The 15,622-nt window shown below is 45.2% G+C and overlaps 2 protein-coding genes across 9 annotated transcripts in view; both read right to left on the bottom strand.

The window, feature by feature from the left end:
* Positions 1-90: 90 nt before the first annotated feature.
* On the bottom strand, positions 91-8,186 carry LOC115141593 (NLR family CARD domain-containing protein 3-like). Of its 3 annotated transcripts, none has more exons than XM_029680612.2 (8): positions 7,073-8,186; positions 4,511-6,666; positions 3,913-4,362; positions 3,676-3,762; positions 3,416-3,499; positions 3,218-3,301; positions 2,871-2,954; positions 91-1,137 (listed from the first exon to the last, which is right to left on the bottom strand). In XM_029680612.2, exons 2-8 carry the CDS (start codon positions 6,454-6,456, stop codon positions 1,044-1,046), a joined length of 2,829 nt encoding a protein of 942 aa, XP_029536472.1. In that variant the 5' UTR covers positions 6,457-6,666; positions 7,073-8,186; the 3' UTR covers positions 91-1,043. The 3 variants fall into 3 exon arrangements, with proteins under 3 accessions (XP_029536472.1, XP_064856298.1, XP_064856297.1); XM_065000226.1 differs by having other exon boundaries at positions 4,511-6,593; XM_065000225.1 differs by lacking the exon at positions 7,073-8,186 and having other exon boundaries at positions 4,511-7,065.
* Positions 8,187-9,000: 814 nt separating this feature from the next.
* Positions 9,001-15,622, bottom strand: part of LOC115141592 (unconventional myosin-Ic-like) — a 53,869-nt gene continuing 47,247 nt past the window's right edge. For 3 of the 6 annotated variants that reach the window (XM_029680607.2, XM_029680610.2, XM_065000223.1), the window contains exons 20-32: positions 15,410-15,523; positions 15,026-15,102; positions 14,826-14,894; positions 14,417-14,501; positions 13,976-14,135; positions 13,265-13,348; positions 12,996-13,089; positions 12,850-12,905; positions 11,527-11,662; positions 11,233-11,303; positions 10,882-10,979; positions 10,365-10,522; positions 9,001-10,048 (exon numbers count right to left, since the gene is read on the bottom strand). In XM_029680607.2, the coding sequence (XP_029536467.1) occupies positions 10,396-10,522; positions 10,882-10,979; positions 11,233-11,303; positions 11,527-11,662; positions 12,850-12,905; positions 12,996-13,089; positions 13,265-13,348; positions 13,976-14,135; positions 14,417-14,501; positions 14,826-14,894; positions 15,026-15,102; positions 15,410-15,523 (1,171 nt within the window). In that variant the 3' untranslated portion in view covers positions 9,001-10,048; positions 10,365-10,395. Of the gene's footprint in view, positions 10,049-10,364; positions 10,523-10,881; positions 10,980-11,232; positions 11,304-11,526; positions 11,663-12,122; positions 12,225-12,849; positions 12,906-12,995; positions 13,090-13,264; positions 13,349-13,975; positions 14,136-14,416; positions 14,502-14,825; positions 14,895-15,025; positions 15,103-15,409; positions 15,524-15,622 lie in introns of those variants that run through there. The other 3 variants (XM_029680609.2, XM_065000224.1, XM_029680611.2) reach the window with 2 other exon arrangements.

Below are 15,622 nucleotides of genomic sequence, written 5' to 3'. Positions count from 1 at the left end.
TAAATTATTAAATAAATAATTGGTACAAACAGCCAGCTAATGTTTTGACACAGAAGACGTGGGTGTTATGGCAAATAATATGAATTTAAATAAGGACTTGCACGCATTGTTTTATTTTCAATTACATGTCGAGGTTCGTACATTGTCTAGTCTAATTATAGATAAAACAAAAATAGCAAACTTGTTTATGGTTGAGTTAAATGGGAAGCATTTTCCCGAAGTTTAAAAAAAAATATTTCCAGACAAACTTTTTCCAAAGTGCATAAAGGGATTATGAGTTTCTACCTTCACATGTGACAAAGTATAGAATTCGATGTGTAGTAATAGTAGCACTGTCCCTGGGCATCACAAAAATCACCTTATGATTCAGGTACTTTACATATATTCATTTTTCTATGGAAATGGGAAACAAAGGATAATGACATGTCCCCATGGACCAGACTAGGAAGGATGCAAACAAAAACACTGCAGAAAAGTTTAAATTGATGGTGACATCTTGTGGTAGAATAAAGAAATACTCTCAACTTAATTTTGTCACCCTCAACTTAATACATTTCTATATTAATTCTAAGTAGTGAAATTTAGTTGGCTACCAACAAATTATTGTTAACCCATTAATGCCCAACTTTGTTAGAGTGAACATGATCATCTTTTGCACATATGACCCTAGCCTTCCAGTAGGTCATGTGTATGCAGGTCTATTGCTCCCTGCTGGCCATCCATGGAAGTGCTGTTTAAACGTTTAAACTCGTTACTTGGAGGCGTTTCTGACAACACAAGAATGCAACCTGTTGGAAAAACGTGTAGACCTATTGCAGACGATTTCATTGACCTGTGGCTCCATTCATTGACCTATTACAACCTGACAACCAAATATAAACTCTTAGTTCTTTGAACAAAAATAAGAATTAAATATTAATAACATATTTCATACCATGTATATGTGCAAAAGTACCATATCACACAAATTATAAACAACCACATCATCCACCAATGATAAAGTACTTGGAATCTATCATCAGCAACAGGAAAGGCAGATGAAATCAGATGCACACTTTGATGTCCAGATGAGATGTGCTCCTGGCGAACTCCTTCAGCTTCCTGACTCCCTCCTTTGATAACTTGTTGTCAAACATCCTGAGCAAAGAGACAAAGTCACAATGAAATATCAACATATGTCAAATATTATCTTGTTCAAATAGTAGGAAACTGAGCAGATAACAGTATCAATGCTAAGTCAACTAAATGAAAGATGGTAAGGTTACAGATGCTAAGATGTTAAGGTTACAGATGCTAAGATGTTAAGGTTACAGATGCTAAGATGTTAAGGTTACAGATGGGGTGGCAGATAGCCTAGCGGTTAGAGTGTTGGGCCAGTAACCGAAAGGTTGCAAGATCATATCCCCGAGCTGACAAGGTAAAAATCTGTCGTTCTGCCCCTGAACAAGTCAGTTAACCCACTGTTCCTAGGCAGTCATTGAAAATAAGAATTAGTTTTTAGCCGACTTGTCTAGTTAAATAAAGGTAAAACATATATTTTTTTAAATGCATACCTCCAGATTGGAATTCAAATTTTTTAATTGGAGCATATATATTTTTTTCACCTTTATTTAACCAGGTAGGCTAGTTGAGAACAACTTCTCATTTACAATTGCGATCTGGCCAAGATAAAGCAAAGCAGTGCAACACAAACAACAACACAGGGTTACACATGGAATAAACAAGCGTACAGTCAATAACACAATAGAAAAAAATAAAGCCTATATACAGTGTGGCATGAGGAGGTAAGGCAATAAATAGGCCATAGTAGCGAAGTAATCATATTTAGCAAATTAACACTGGAGTGATAGATGAGCAGATGATGATGTGCAAGTAGAAATACTGGTGTGCAAAAGAGCAGAAAAGTAAATAAAAACATCATGGGGATGAGGTAGGTAGATTGGGTGGGCAATTTACAGATGGGCTATGTACAGCTGCAGCAATCGGTTAGCTGCTCAGATAGCAGTTGTTTAAAGTTAGTGAGGGAAATATAAGTCTCCAGCTTCAGCGATTTTTGCAATTCGTTCCAGTCATTGGCAGGGTTAGTCTGAAAGGAGTTTACAGTCTAGCCAGACACCTAGGGATTTGTAGTTGTCCACATATTCTGAGTCAGAACCGTCCAGAGTAGATGCTAGTCGGGCGGGCGGGTGCGGGCAGCGAACGGTTGAAAAGCATGCATTTGGTTTTACTAGTGTTTAAGTGCAGTTGGAGGCCACAGAAGGAGTGTTGTATGGCATTGAAGCTTGTTTGGAGGTTAGTTAACACAGTGTCCAAAGAAGGGCCAGATGTATACAGAATGGTGTCGTCTGTGTAGAGGTGGAACGCTGTGGTACCCCCATAGAGACTGCCAGAGGTCCGGACAACAGGCCCTCCGATTTGACACACTGAACTCTGTCTGAGAAGTAGTTGGTGAACCAGGCAAGGCAGTCATTTGTGAAACCAAGGCTGTTGAGTCTACCGATTAGAATATGGTGATTGACAGAGTCGAAAGCCTTGGCCAGGTCGATGAAGATGGCTGCACAGTAATGTCTTTTATCGATGGCGGTTATGATATCGTTTAGTACCTTGAGCGTGGCTGAGGTGCACCCGTGACCAGCTCGGAAACCGGATTGCACAGCGGAGAAGGTACAGTGGGATTCAAAATGGTCAGTGATCTGTTTATTAACTTGGTTTTCGAAGACTTTGGAGAGACAGGGCAGGATGAGCAGTATATAGGTCTATAACAGTTTGGGTTTAGAGTGTCACCCCCTTTGAAGAGGGGGATGACCGCATGGTATAACATGGTATATACATGGTATAACAGAGTATGTGTGTGTGTGTATACTGCTCACCAGAGATATTCCAGAGTGGTATTCTCAGTCAGTGCTTCCATGAGGAGTTCTGCTCCCTTATCAGTAATCTGGTTGTCACGGAGCCTGAGGAACACAAAAACAAGTCTGTTGCTAATATTGTTTTACTTGACCAAAAGCCTATGGCCGAGGATCAATCCAAGACAGATGAATAACCTAGGTACAGTGATAGTGCACATCTGCGATCGTTTGAATCCAGGCCATATTCTTGTAATTACCTAGTGTGAACTGACATGAGAATGTGAGAGAACTTGACCACAGATGTGTAACTATGCTGTTTTTAACCGCAAAGAATGATATCTTTGATCACAGTGCTTTCCCATTCTCACCTGACATCTTTAAGTGTATGATTGGTCCGCAGTAGATCCGCCAGATAGCCCGCTCCCACATCGCCAATGTGATTGATGGCCATCCTTAAACCATGGAATGATGGCAGACAATGATTGGTGAGAGACTGCTTTATAATAGTTGTATTATAGTTTTATTGAGTACCTGTAGCCTATCAGAGCATTGATATCCTGTGTTACCTGAGGTCGACCACTGTGTGGTTGTCTTTCAGTCCTTCTGTAAGCACCTTGAGTCCCTCACAACCCAGTCCTGTCCCCACCACCCTGGAAAAGGAACAATTCCACAGGGTTGTGTTCATTAGGGCATGCCATGGAAAACGTTTTAAACCGCTTTGCAACAGAAAATAAAAATGAGTGCATGTAGTCCCTCCAAGGTGGTGATGTCAGTTGTCCTATTCAACTATTCTCTCTGCTTCAATTAGCCCTTATACTGTCCTCACCACAGTCTCTCGACACGGCAGTCTGGGCTCTGCAGGGCACAGGCTAACACAACTGCCCCCTCTGGACCCAGTGGATTCTGCCCTAGCCTTTATGAGGAACGAATACAGGAGATAAATACACAGGGTTTTCATTCTCACGTATCAAGAAACACATACTGTTTGGAGAAAAATATAAATAGCTTAATTTTTGTGTTTGGATTAGGCCTGATTTAAGGTTTTACACATGACTTAGCCCACCTGAGGGTGCTGAAGAGAGGGAGTACAGGCAACAATCTGCGCAGGCCTTCTGCGTCCAGCCCCTGGGCCTCCAGATTCAGATCCTGCAGGTCTGGGATCAGCTGCAGCAGGAAGGCCAGCTCGGTCCAGTCCCTCTTGGCTGGGCCAGACTGGTCTGGGACCTGTTGCTGGGCCAGGACCTGCAGCCAGGCTTGTAGACGCTGCACCAGGCCTGGGTCCTGGGCCTCGTACAGGCAGTGGCACACGTTGACCTGCCTCTCTGGACTCAGTCTGCCACATTGGAGCTGGGAGTGGAGCAGGCTCAGGAGAAAGGGAGGGGTGAAAGGAGGAGGAGAAGGAGAGGGCAGGGATAGAGAGGAGGAAGAGAGAGATGGGAATATATGGGATCTGCCTGGGAATAGTCCATCCAGGATGACACGGGTTTGAGGTACCAATAAGCCAGATAAAAATCTAAGGAGAAAAATACAAAATAATCTACAATTAATGGAGAGAAAAATAAGTTAACAGAGACAATTTCTGAACGTTAATATGGGATGAAGTGAATTACAAAACACAACACTACTTTTGTCTATGTTATTTTATGCACATATTATTTGACCTGCAGAAGAGGTCCATGTGACCAGACTGATGGTGTCCACCCCAGGAGAAAGCCTTCTTGATGTATCTGCGCAGGAGCCGTCTGGGCCTCAGGAGTTTATTAGCAGTGGAGGTTAACACTTTGTGCAGGGCGACTGGGAACATGGCTACAACGACGGCTGACTTGAGGCCTAAGAACGGGTCTGAGCCGGAGAGGGCCTGCAGGACATAGTACAGAGCAGCCAGGAACTCCTGTACACTAGTGTGGAGGAAGTGGAAGCTCCTCTGGTAGGTGAGCGAGGCCAGGTCCTCTCGGAGGATCTCCACCAGGAAGGCCTTGGACAGCCCGCTGCAGTCCAGGGAGAAAGAGCTCAGATCAGCCTGGTCGAAGAGGAAGCGCCGCTCCAGTAGGCCCTGGAAGGCCAGGGCTCCCAGGTCTCTCAGCATGGGCCGCATCTCCTGTAGGACCCGCGGGGCCTCCTGGAGGCGCTGTGGGCTGCAGCCTTCCTGACTGCGGCCCTCTCCGTGGAACACCAGGACGGACTTGAGGAAGCAGCAGTAGATCTCTGTGATGGTGATGGGCTTGACATCGCCGCTCATTAACGTCACACTGGGAACAGTGAAGGAGAAGATGGAAGGGGTTGGAGTGGCTTTTTCAGCGCTGTTGTTGGTGGTATCACCGGAGGCTGCTGGCGTTGTCCTAGCTGTACTGGGCAGAGTGGTGGTGGTGACTTGGCTAAAGTAGCTGGGGGCTCCGTCACGGAGGGCAGTGGAGACGATCCAGCAGAAGGCCGGTATACGACACATGAGCTGGAGGGGCTGGTAGGAGGAAACGTAGCCCCACACGGCAGAGGCCACCAGGGGAGAGCTGCAGCTCTGCTCAAAGTAGTGCCTCTGCTGGTCTGTGGAGAAGCCCAGGACGCTGTAGAGCTGGGTCACCAGCAGTGGAGGGACCTTGGAGACGGCGTGGGGCCGTGATGTGACCAGGATGGAGATACCGGGGAGGAGGTGACCCTTGATCAGGTTCACCACCATCTCCCCCATGCCCAGCCTCCGCTCCGGATCCGAGCACTTGGGACTCCGTTCAAAGTCCAGAGGGAAGCGGAACTCATCGAGCCCGTCCAAGATGAGCAGGATCCGGCTGGGTTGGGAGTCAACGACCCGGGCCAGAACAGGTTTGAGGTGGCTGTAGTGCACCAGAAGAAGCTCCTGCAAGCTCTGCGGCTCACTGAGCAGATTGAGCTCTCTGAAGGATAGGGACAGGACTATCTTCTGGGAGTCAGAGTCCCTGGCCCACTCATAAACCAGACGTATAACCACGGTGGTCTTCCCACTGCCAGCCACCCCCGAGAGCAGAGTCATATTGTCTCCTGGAACAGACAGCAGACTCTGGCAGACATCTTGAAAGGTACAGACCTGGTCCTGGCTCCGGAAGGCATCACCCACCATGGCTGCCTCGTGCTGGTGGTACTGCAGGGGAACAGAGTAGCCCACGCACCTGGACAACGTAATATCTGTAAAGGAACCAGGCTCATTAACGCTCTCTGAGCTACTAGTCCCGATCCTAAGGTAATCAGTGGGACCGTGCTGCCTGCCTAATATGTCCTTGTGTTTCCTCAAGTGCTCCTGCATGTTGGTTGGACCAGAGTCACTGCTGCTGGTTCCAGTGCCCTTGGGTGGGATAGCAGCTAGCATAGACCCTGACTCTGTGTTGGCTCTCTGTGACTGTAGTACATGAAAGAAGGCTCGACAGGCTTCCTCTCCACGCCCGTGTAGCACATCCAGCAGAGTCCTCATGCAGTCCCTCTCCCCTGGGTGACCTCCCCCTCTCACTAGGCTGAGGTCCTCCTCAGTAAGAGCCCCTACCTGATAAAGAAGCTCCTGGAGGTGGGTGACATTTTGGCTCCAGCTCTCCACCAGTTGCACACGACGCTCCTGTAGTTCTATACTGCGTGGCCCCACCGCCATTATGGGGACTGGGGAGACTCACTCTTGCGGTGACTGGTTTACCAGAATATATTTATCTGTTGCCCACTTATTCAACAACATACAAGACTCGCAGGAGAAGTGGTTTGAATATGGAAGTGGTTCTTCCGCATTCCTTTCTGTAAATCAAGGCGTTGTTTAAAGCATAAAATGGAGCAATACAGGTCCACATAGTCGCAGTTGTCATTTCAGCTAAAAACAGAAAATAACATTAATACATTTTATTATGACTTCAAAACCTGATGTAGGCCTAAAAATAATCATATGGCATGATATTAGTGTGACATTGTAGCTTAAGCTATAAAACAAACTTGTCGACTATAAATGTTGTGTTATTGAATTGTAATTATTAAGTCAACATAACTAGAAAATAATTATATATTTATTTTTAATGGTGTAATATCGGACTTCCCAAAACAGACTTTAATCCGCTGAGTTTGCAAGATTCCATAATAACCTGTTGCCACTAAGATTACAATTTAATATATTACACGTTATAACATTATTATTACAATAAAAGTTATGACATCAGTGTCAAAGGTGTCAAAAAAGAGTCAGAACATAAAAGGTAGAATGATTGCTAAAAAATAAAACGTACCCCTTTTGAAAGTGAAACTATCTTAACTTTCCCGAATGATGAACCACTGATATACCTAGTCTAGTCTATAAATGAACATTGATTAACAGCCAATGCCATGTTTTTAAATAACAAAACTATTACTAAAGCCTGGTGTGTTGGTTTTATACACCTATAGAGCAGAGAGACTATTCAAACTCAAGACTAGAGATAATGTCAAATTCCTCATCACAGCTGAGGATTGCGTCACTTCGTACTGTCTCTTGAGATCAAAACGTCATTTCAACATGTTGCAAGATGGTAGGTTTTAGCTGTTCTGGCTTGGGATTTATAAAGACCGCACAGTAAAATTCAGAGTAAAGATTACTTGCATAATCTAGTTTTACTGTTAAAATGCATCAAATTATCAAGGAAGGACGTTTGTAATGAAGGACCCAGACAGAATAATATCATTTAAAGTTTATTTTTTTACATTTTATCTTTAGCGTGTTGGTCTAATTCTACATGATGGTGCATACAGACACTCAGGACTGATAACTTATGTATTGTAAATGATTAAAAAATAGGATTTGGTTTGAAGACAGGCTTTATAGAGAAACTTCTATGACATTCTAAAAAGGAGGAATCCGATTTTTTTGGTATATATAGTTTTTACTCTGGAATAAGTGACATTGTCGAGGAGGTATTTGTCACAGAATTCCATACAAAATGGGTTGTAATTTCTATTAAACTCAAGGCACATTAGCAACACACAATTTTTTAAACAAGTCTAAATGAATGTTACACTTACAAATCCTCACTTGGCTCAAATCTCTTATTAGAGCACAGAACACAATAGCCTGGTCCCAGATCTGTTTGCGCTGTCTGGCATTGGCAAGAGAGCACAGACTGATCTGGGACCAGACTAACCAAGCACACATCTTCCACCAGGAAAATAATAACACTTTAAATTGACATGTAATCATACAACAGACAATTAACAGACATTTCATCAACTATTGCGTCTTTGGCTAGCGTCAGTGCAGTAGCACACCTTTAATTAGGCATATTGCACCTGTCATACCGTTCTTTCACTGGGTTGCCAGCTGTACACAGCTCAGAGGAGGCTTGGTCATAGGAGGATGGGGGGGGCACATAGGAGGATGGGGGGGCACTCAAGAGGCAAAGCAAAGGAAGAAGCAGCACAGAAACGTGAAGAGTGAAACGTTGCTCAGAAAGTCTGCTGGGGAGAGGTGTGTAGATTAAAACTCACATCTATGAACTGTAGTGTCACGTGGGTTATACCAACACACCTCTGGTTTGTTACAAAGATAGCTAAGTGTTCCTGAGGATGTTACCGTTGATCCGTGTGCTTTCTGTGAAGAACACCCGTGGCTATGATGTATATGCTATGACGTAGGTATTAAAACACCAGGAAAGTCTCGATTGCATTTACTGCAGTGCATGGGGCCTCTTCTCTCTTGAAGGCCTGTGTTCAGAAGTGCCAATCAAAACATTAAAAACATTGTTGAGAGGGCTGAGCTGTGAGTTGTCGATACGCCAGAAACAGGCTGTATTGTAGCGTAACACTGTGGACAGATTCTATATCAATATGTAGTGCATTCGTCTGTACCATCGTCCCCGACACAAAGGACAGCCCAAAAATCGTGGTCGGGAAAGTAATGGTAAATGTGTTAAAAGAAGCAGTGAACGTTGTCCCGACTACTACTATAGCCTGACGAGAGCTGCTACACTTACCCAGAGTACGGAAACGGCAGCCTGGAAACGCGACACAAAAGGAAAGCAAATGGATCATAGCGTGTTTTCCAAAAAGCTTCAATTCTAGAGGTCTAACTTGGAGTGAAGTGTAAGTGTGTGTGTACAGTATGCATGTCTTTCTCTCTGAATCGTCTTCTTCCAGGCCATCCTGAGGGTATACGAGACATCTGGCTCTAACGGAGGAGTCAAGGTCATCCCCAAAGTGTCATTGTTTAATTGGTGTATCAACATATAAATAATCCATTAACAATAACTTAGTAAAGGAGAAAGGCACAATTGTTGGGTGGAAAACAAGAGATAAAACGCAAAGACTATTCTATTCTTTACTACCCCCCCCCCCCCCCCCCATTTCCTTTCTCTTGCCTTTTTCCTTTATCTCTATTATACATTGTAAAGACCAGTTTCCATTATAAATCAATTATAAAAACACATTTCTCATCACCAAAATGCTTTGGTTTACGCTTCCATTTGGGCTCCTCCGTGATATTTACATCAAACAACGATTTAGAGATCTATGGCACTGCACAGACCAAATGTACTCCACATTCTGGCCAGTATGCTCTGGGTCAAAAGGTCACACACGCACATGACTTTTCTGCTAATATCCCTTCGGATGGAAAACCTCAAGAGCATTGTGTCCGAGTCGACAAAAGTTTGAAAAAAAATAACTCTTCATTATGACCTTCTCTACCAAACTCCCTTCTCCTCGATAGCTCAAAACAAACCTAGCCTCTACATACCATCAGCCATCTACGTCATTTCCACTATAACAAAAGCCTCTGCCCCCAAACAGTTAAGAGTAGTATCAGAGAGGGTGCAACGTCTACATTACTGAACAGAGAAAATATTGTGAAAAAAGAATGACGGAAAGAAAAAGGAGACCCGATACACCCTCATTGACTGCTTGTTCATGTCCCCAAATTAAGCAGAAGTAGTGCAGGAAAATGCACCAAAACATTGTTATTCCTTGGCTTCATATAATAAAATCGTAATATTCAAATAACAAGCATTAATCCCCAAAATATATAAAACATAAATATCAATTAATTCAATCGCTTGACTTTCTCTTAATTGGAAGCACATGCCCGTTCCTGTAGCGAGAGCTGGCATTTGATTGGCTTAGGCAGAGAAGGGTCTGCGGTGGTGATTGGTGAATAGGAGCGTATTCCAGGAAGGACTTCCTTGGCGTGGTCAGATGATCAGCCATGTCTATCATCTTGAGTTCAGTCGAGGGGCAGTCTGAAATAGTTCAGGGAAGACATCAGAGGTAACCATTACAAAGAAGTTAACTTCACTTTAACTCAATAATTGATTGGTTCTCTTTACAATGTAAACGTGCAGAACAAAATGGTGTCTACCAGAGATACACCTACAATGAAAATCAATGTACAGTTTAACAGGGGGCGTTAAACAAAACAATCGTGTCCTGTAACGTCACACAACAACAACCAGCTTTAAAAAGTCAAGTACAGTCAGCTGATATAAATTAGAGTGCAGGACTCCAATAATTAATCAACTCTGACTCTAATCATGCAGTATTGATGTTTCCACCTACTGTATTAGTCCTGTAGGGGAGGACTGATGCTTTATATCCCTCCGTTATTCCGACTCACCACTGAGAGGTGGCCATTCTTCGCCTTGGCAACCAGCAGCTCAGAACCAGAGGTGAAGTCTATGATCCCTTCCTTACCTTGGCCCATCGTGAAAGTTATACTGGGAGAGAGAAAGAAGAGACGCAGTTCATTTACAGTCAAAACATATTTTTCTAACAAATGAAACTAATCGGATTGCAGATGGTGATGGTGTCTATGAATTCAAGTCCTGTCAGCTGGTGGTAGAATTCCATGCAAGCAATTTAACCCCAGAATGTCAATTGTGCATAGTTTATATTAATATTAACGTAGACCTGTTTTTCGATGCCGCTGAATAACACAGGACATGGCTTATCTAGTTCCAGGTCTCAGTATCTACAAATAGACTTATCCAAATAAAGTGATACCTACACCACAAACAGAATGACACGCCATCAAATCCACCATCCGACCACGGCCCGCTTCAGTGCAACAACTCACCTTCCCTGGTTGATGTTGATGCTGTTGACCTTGTCGGCACAAATGGCCACTTTGGTCAGGGTCTCGATGATGTGGTCACTCTGAAGCACCACATCTCCCTACAGACCAGAGGAGACCGGAGAGGAGTTACATCTTCACTTACTAGCCCGTCCCAGATCTGTTTGCGTTTGGCGTGACAATGACATTAGGTGTTGGCAAGACAGCACAAACTGACCTGGGATCAGGCTACTTCACTGCTACACCTAACAGAGGCTTCGGTTAAGTACGTAATAGCCGGTGTGTCATGGGGTTATGGCCATGGGGTTAGGACCATGTTATGACTGTGTAAGACAGCGCTGAGGTCAGCCTCACCTTCTGTTTTTTGTCTTCAGTGGGCACGTGCAGTACGAAGACACCGTCACTGAGAGAACTGACTGAGATACCTAAGGCCGGACAGACAGACAGAGAGAAATGGTCATTGGGAGAACTATGAGCATCACTCAGACCAATTCAGAGTGGCGTCTGTAAGGACCCCAGACAACAGTAACCCGGGGCTTGGGTCCATTCCGTTTCCAGTCAATCAACTTAGGAAGTAAACAGAAATTTCAATTGAAACGGCATTTGACCACCAACCCATCCTCGACCCTGAACCATGTGACCACTGACCTTTGAGGGCGGCGTAGTCGATGCGCTGCTTGAGCTTGGCCTCCTCCACGATGACGGCACAGTTGGAGGTGAGCAGCAGCTGCCTTGGTCGAGCCTTGTAGCCCTTCCTGTCGTACTTGGTCACTGGGACTGCATACTGAGGAGTGGGAGGGGGACATTATTAGTCTTGTAGCCCTTCCTGCCGTACTTGGTCACTGGGACTGCATACTGAGGAGTGGGACATTATTAGTCTTGTAGCCCTTCCTGTCGTACTTGGTCACTGGGACTGCATACTGAGGAGTGGGAGGGGGACATTATTAGTCTTGTAGCCCTTCCTGTCGTAATTGGTCACTGGGACTGCATACTGAGGAGTGGGAGGGGGACATTATTAGTCTTGTAGCCCTTCCTGTCGTACTTGGTCACTGGGACTGCATACTGAGGAGTGGGAGGGGGACATTATTAGTCTTGTAGCCCTTCCTGTCGTACTTGGTCACTGGGACTGCATACTGAGGAGTGGGAGGGGGACATTATTAGTCTTGTAGCCCTTCCTGTCGTACTTGGTCACTGGGACTGCATACTGAGGAGTGGGAGGGGGACATTATTAGTCTTGTAGCCCTTCCTGTCATACTTGGTCACTGGGACTGCATACTGAGGAGTGGGAGGGGGACATTATTAGTCTTGTAGCCCTTCCTGTCGTACTTGGTCACTGGGACTGCATACTGAGGAGTGGGACATTATTGGTGGGGGAGGGGGTTTGTATTTCATTGGACAAGAGGAAAGACTGTGGGAAAGATCGAGGGTGTGTCACAAAGGCAGTGGGCTGGTTTCAAACGTTTGAGCTGCAGGGAGCAGCATTAACCACTAGGCTGGAGCAGCACTAACCACTAGGCTGGAGCAGCACTAACCACTAGGCTGGAGCAGCACTAACCACTAGGCTGGAGCAGCACTAACCACTAGGCTGGAGCAGCACTAACCACTAGGCTGGAGCAGCACTAACCACTAGGCTGGAGCAGCACTAACCACTAGGCTGGAGCAGCATTAACCACTAGGCTGGAGCAGCATTAACCACTAGGCTGGAGCAGCATTAACCACTAGGCTGGAGCAGCATTAACCACTAGGCTGGAGCAGCATTAACCACTAGGCTGGAGCAGCATTAACCACTAGGCTGGAGCAGCATTAACCACTAGGCTGGACCAGCCATGCCACAGACACGATCAGGGTTAAGAATCAGTAACACATGAATATACTGTACTGAGTATATATTAAAAAGACAAGTATGCAACCCTACATAAATCCAAAGTAGAGAATCGAATGGGCATATAAACACACTAGTACTGTACTGACCTTCATCTTCTCACTGCCAAGTGACTGCAACACCTTGGGGTTAATCTCCTCTCCATCTGAGGAGAGAGAGGCACAGGACGAATGTTAGGTGTGTGTGTGTGTGTATATATACACGTGAACGCAAGCGTGTTTATCAAGGCACTTACTGAGTCTTGTGCCCATAAAGAGCTTTGGGACACTTTGGGGGTAGTTGTCCTTCTTGTTTTTGAAGATCTCACTGGCCACCAATTTCTGCTCCAACTTCATTGACAGACAGAGAGCGAACGGACAAACAGTTTGGAGAGAAGTTATATTGGTGAAGTAGAAGGCCAACATCTGAAGTTCTGAACTCGTATTGGTGAAGAGCTATGAACACACACATTCATTTGTAAGGACATACAAAATGTACCACTATACTCAATAATAGGCTATATACCTGGTGTTTCCACTCTGGGTTGATCCTCTTGCAGTAGCCCCACACCATGTTCTGCATGTACAGTTTACGGAGCTGCTCCGACGCCTATTGGATGGAGAAGGACTCGTCACGTGCCATTTTAACAACTCAAAAATGTGTCATCAAGAAAAATGCCTCAATTCAGACAGAGCTGTTTCAATGTCACCTACATCAATGGTTGCAAAATGTTACTAAATGATTCCATAGGTGTCATTTCATAGTTTTGATGTCTTCACTATTATTGTACAATGTAGAAAATAGTCAAAAATAAAGAAAAACTCTGGAATGAGTATGTGAGTTCAAACTTTTGACTTGTACTGTGTACATATCACATGAATACACATTAGACATGGCAAAACGTATAGAATTGCAAGAAAATTTGCTTTAAAACTGCAACATGTTCTCTGCACCGCATGACAACATGTGTAGAATTGAAGGAAATAAGCATTAAACCTGCAACAAGTTCTCTCTGCCAACAAGAGGGGTGACAAGAGGGGTGTGAACAGTTTGTGTCACAAACCGTGCTTGTGCCCAGAGAAACAGACGTGGTGGGTGCGCAATGTTCCCCAATGTTGGACGGGGGGGCCTGAGTGGAAAAAGTCTGGGAACCACTGACCTACATCATAATACTGTTCAAATGTGATTGAGACGGTTTACTGACTAGCTCTGTGTCTCGTGTAAATGTTGCGTTACCTCGATGAGGGCGGTCGGCGCCGTGGGCCAGCTCTTGTCCAGGACCGACTTGGGGAGGTTCCTGCGCAGCTTCATCAGGAAGGAGTAGCGCACATAATCCAGGAAGTACTCATTCTCAGGACAACGCTCATTGTGGCGGTAGATGAAGCCCTTGATGAACCTGAGAAGACACAGACAGAGAGCTTTGTAAAACACTCCGTCAGCAACAAATTGATCAAATAACTTCTACACATCAACGCAACACCGCAAACATCACAGTGGCCCAGAACACGAGTGGATGTCATCTGGGAAAATACAAGTTTCTCCATATGAGTAGAACTCGTAAAAGGAATCCAAGGGAGCCCATTGAGCCCGAGAGCAGTGTCACAAGCTAATGAATATTCATCAATTTTCTTTCACCCTCCTGGTTAAGTTAAACTCGTGCCCAGTAGAGCCCCCCACCTGCGGATGGTGTTGGCGGCCTGCCTCTTGCGCTGTGCCCTCCTACAGGCCAGGATGCCCCTCCACCACGCCTGGACCACAACCGCTGGAGGGGGACACACAATTTACCAATTGACTTATTATTTCACCCGAGTTCATGGAGATCCAGCGGCGAGAGAATCAAGACCCGGGCCCGTCTGTATCAAGCGTCTCATAGTAGCAGTGCTGATCTAGGATCAGGTCCCTTCTGTCCATGCAATCTTATTCATTGTGATAAAAACTGATCCGAAGCCTGCACTCCTACTCTGAGAGGCTTAGTGCAACATCCAACTGAACAAGACAAGAGTGATCGAATAGACATGCACAGTGACTACAGAAGAGCTAAATGCTTGCTGACAAGGGACGTAGAGGTTAAGGGTAGCCCTCCTACCTGATGATCGGAGTTTGCGGTATTTGGTCTTCTGGCTGTAGCCCTTCCAGGATGACTGCAGTTTGCTGGCTGAAGAGAGAAAGAGAGAGAGAGAGAGAGAGAGTGAGAGAGAGATGTTCAGAGGGTTCGGATACTACAGTCCGGAGAGACAGCAGGTGACGGGCCGTCAACTAAGACCATGTGATACGTGACTCTCTCACCGAGGCTGTGTTTCCTCGTTTCCAGCGCGTCCTCTGTGGCGAACAGGGTCTTTGGAAAACGGATGAAGATTTTGGATCTGTAAAAGCAAACGGAGTGCCACTCAGCTGGCAGTCTGCCTTTATACAACACACAGGGGCATTCAGAGCGTGTTCAGCACGGGGAGGGATTTAGTTCAGCCCTGACGAGATAATGGACTTTAGACTTTCCCTGAGAGGAGGCAGAGTTGCAGGATTAGATCAACACAAAGTGGACACTGAACTCGTTGGGGAGATGGGATGTAGATTAACTAATGGGAGATACATGCATGTCACTAGAATTAGCACGTGTGTGTGTGTGTGTGTGTGTGTAACGCCATGACTGTTTTCACTGGGTAAGGGTCTCACCTGCCCAGTTTGTACTCCTCAGGTTTGTAACCCAGGTGTTTGACCAGTGTGGAGACTCCGTCTGCCAGCTTGCCCTGCCAGCTAGGCCAGGTCTCCGGGCACAGGGACTTATACCTGCCAGGGACGGACAAAAACAACACACACTGGTATATTATATGCAAAATATTACATTTAGGTTATTTCACTAACTTTGAAGAGTTGTGGAGATTCGTC

Source organism: Oncorhynchus nerka, linkage group LG14, assembly GCF_034236695.1.
Source record: "Oncorhynchus nerka isolate Pitt River linkage group LG14, Oner_Uvic_2.0, whole genome shotgun sequence".
Lineage (NCBI taxonomy): Eukaryota > Metazoa > Chordata > Actinopteri > Salmoniformes > Salmonidae > Oncorhynchus > Oncorhynchus nerka.
Note: the sequence above shows the minus strand (reverse complement) of the source record. Positions and strands in the feature narration are given on the sequence as shown.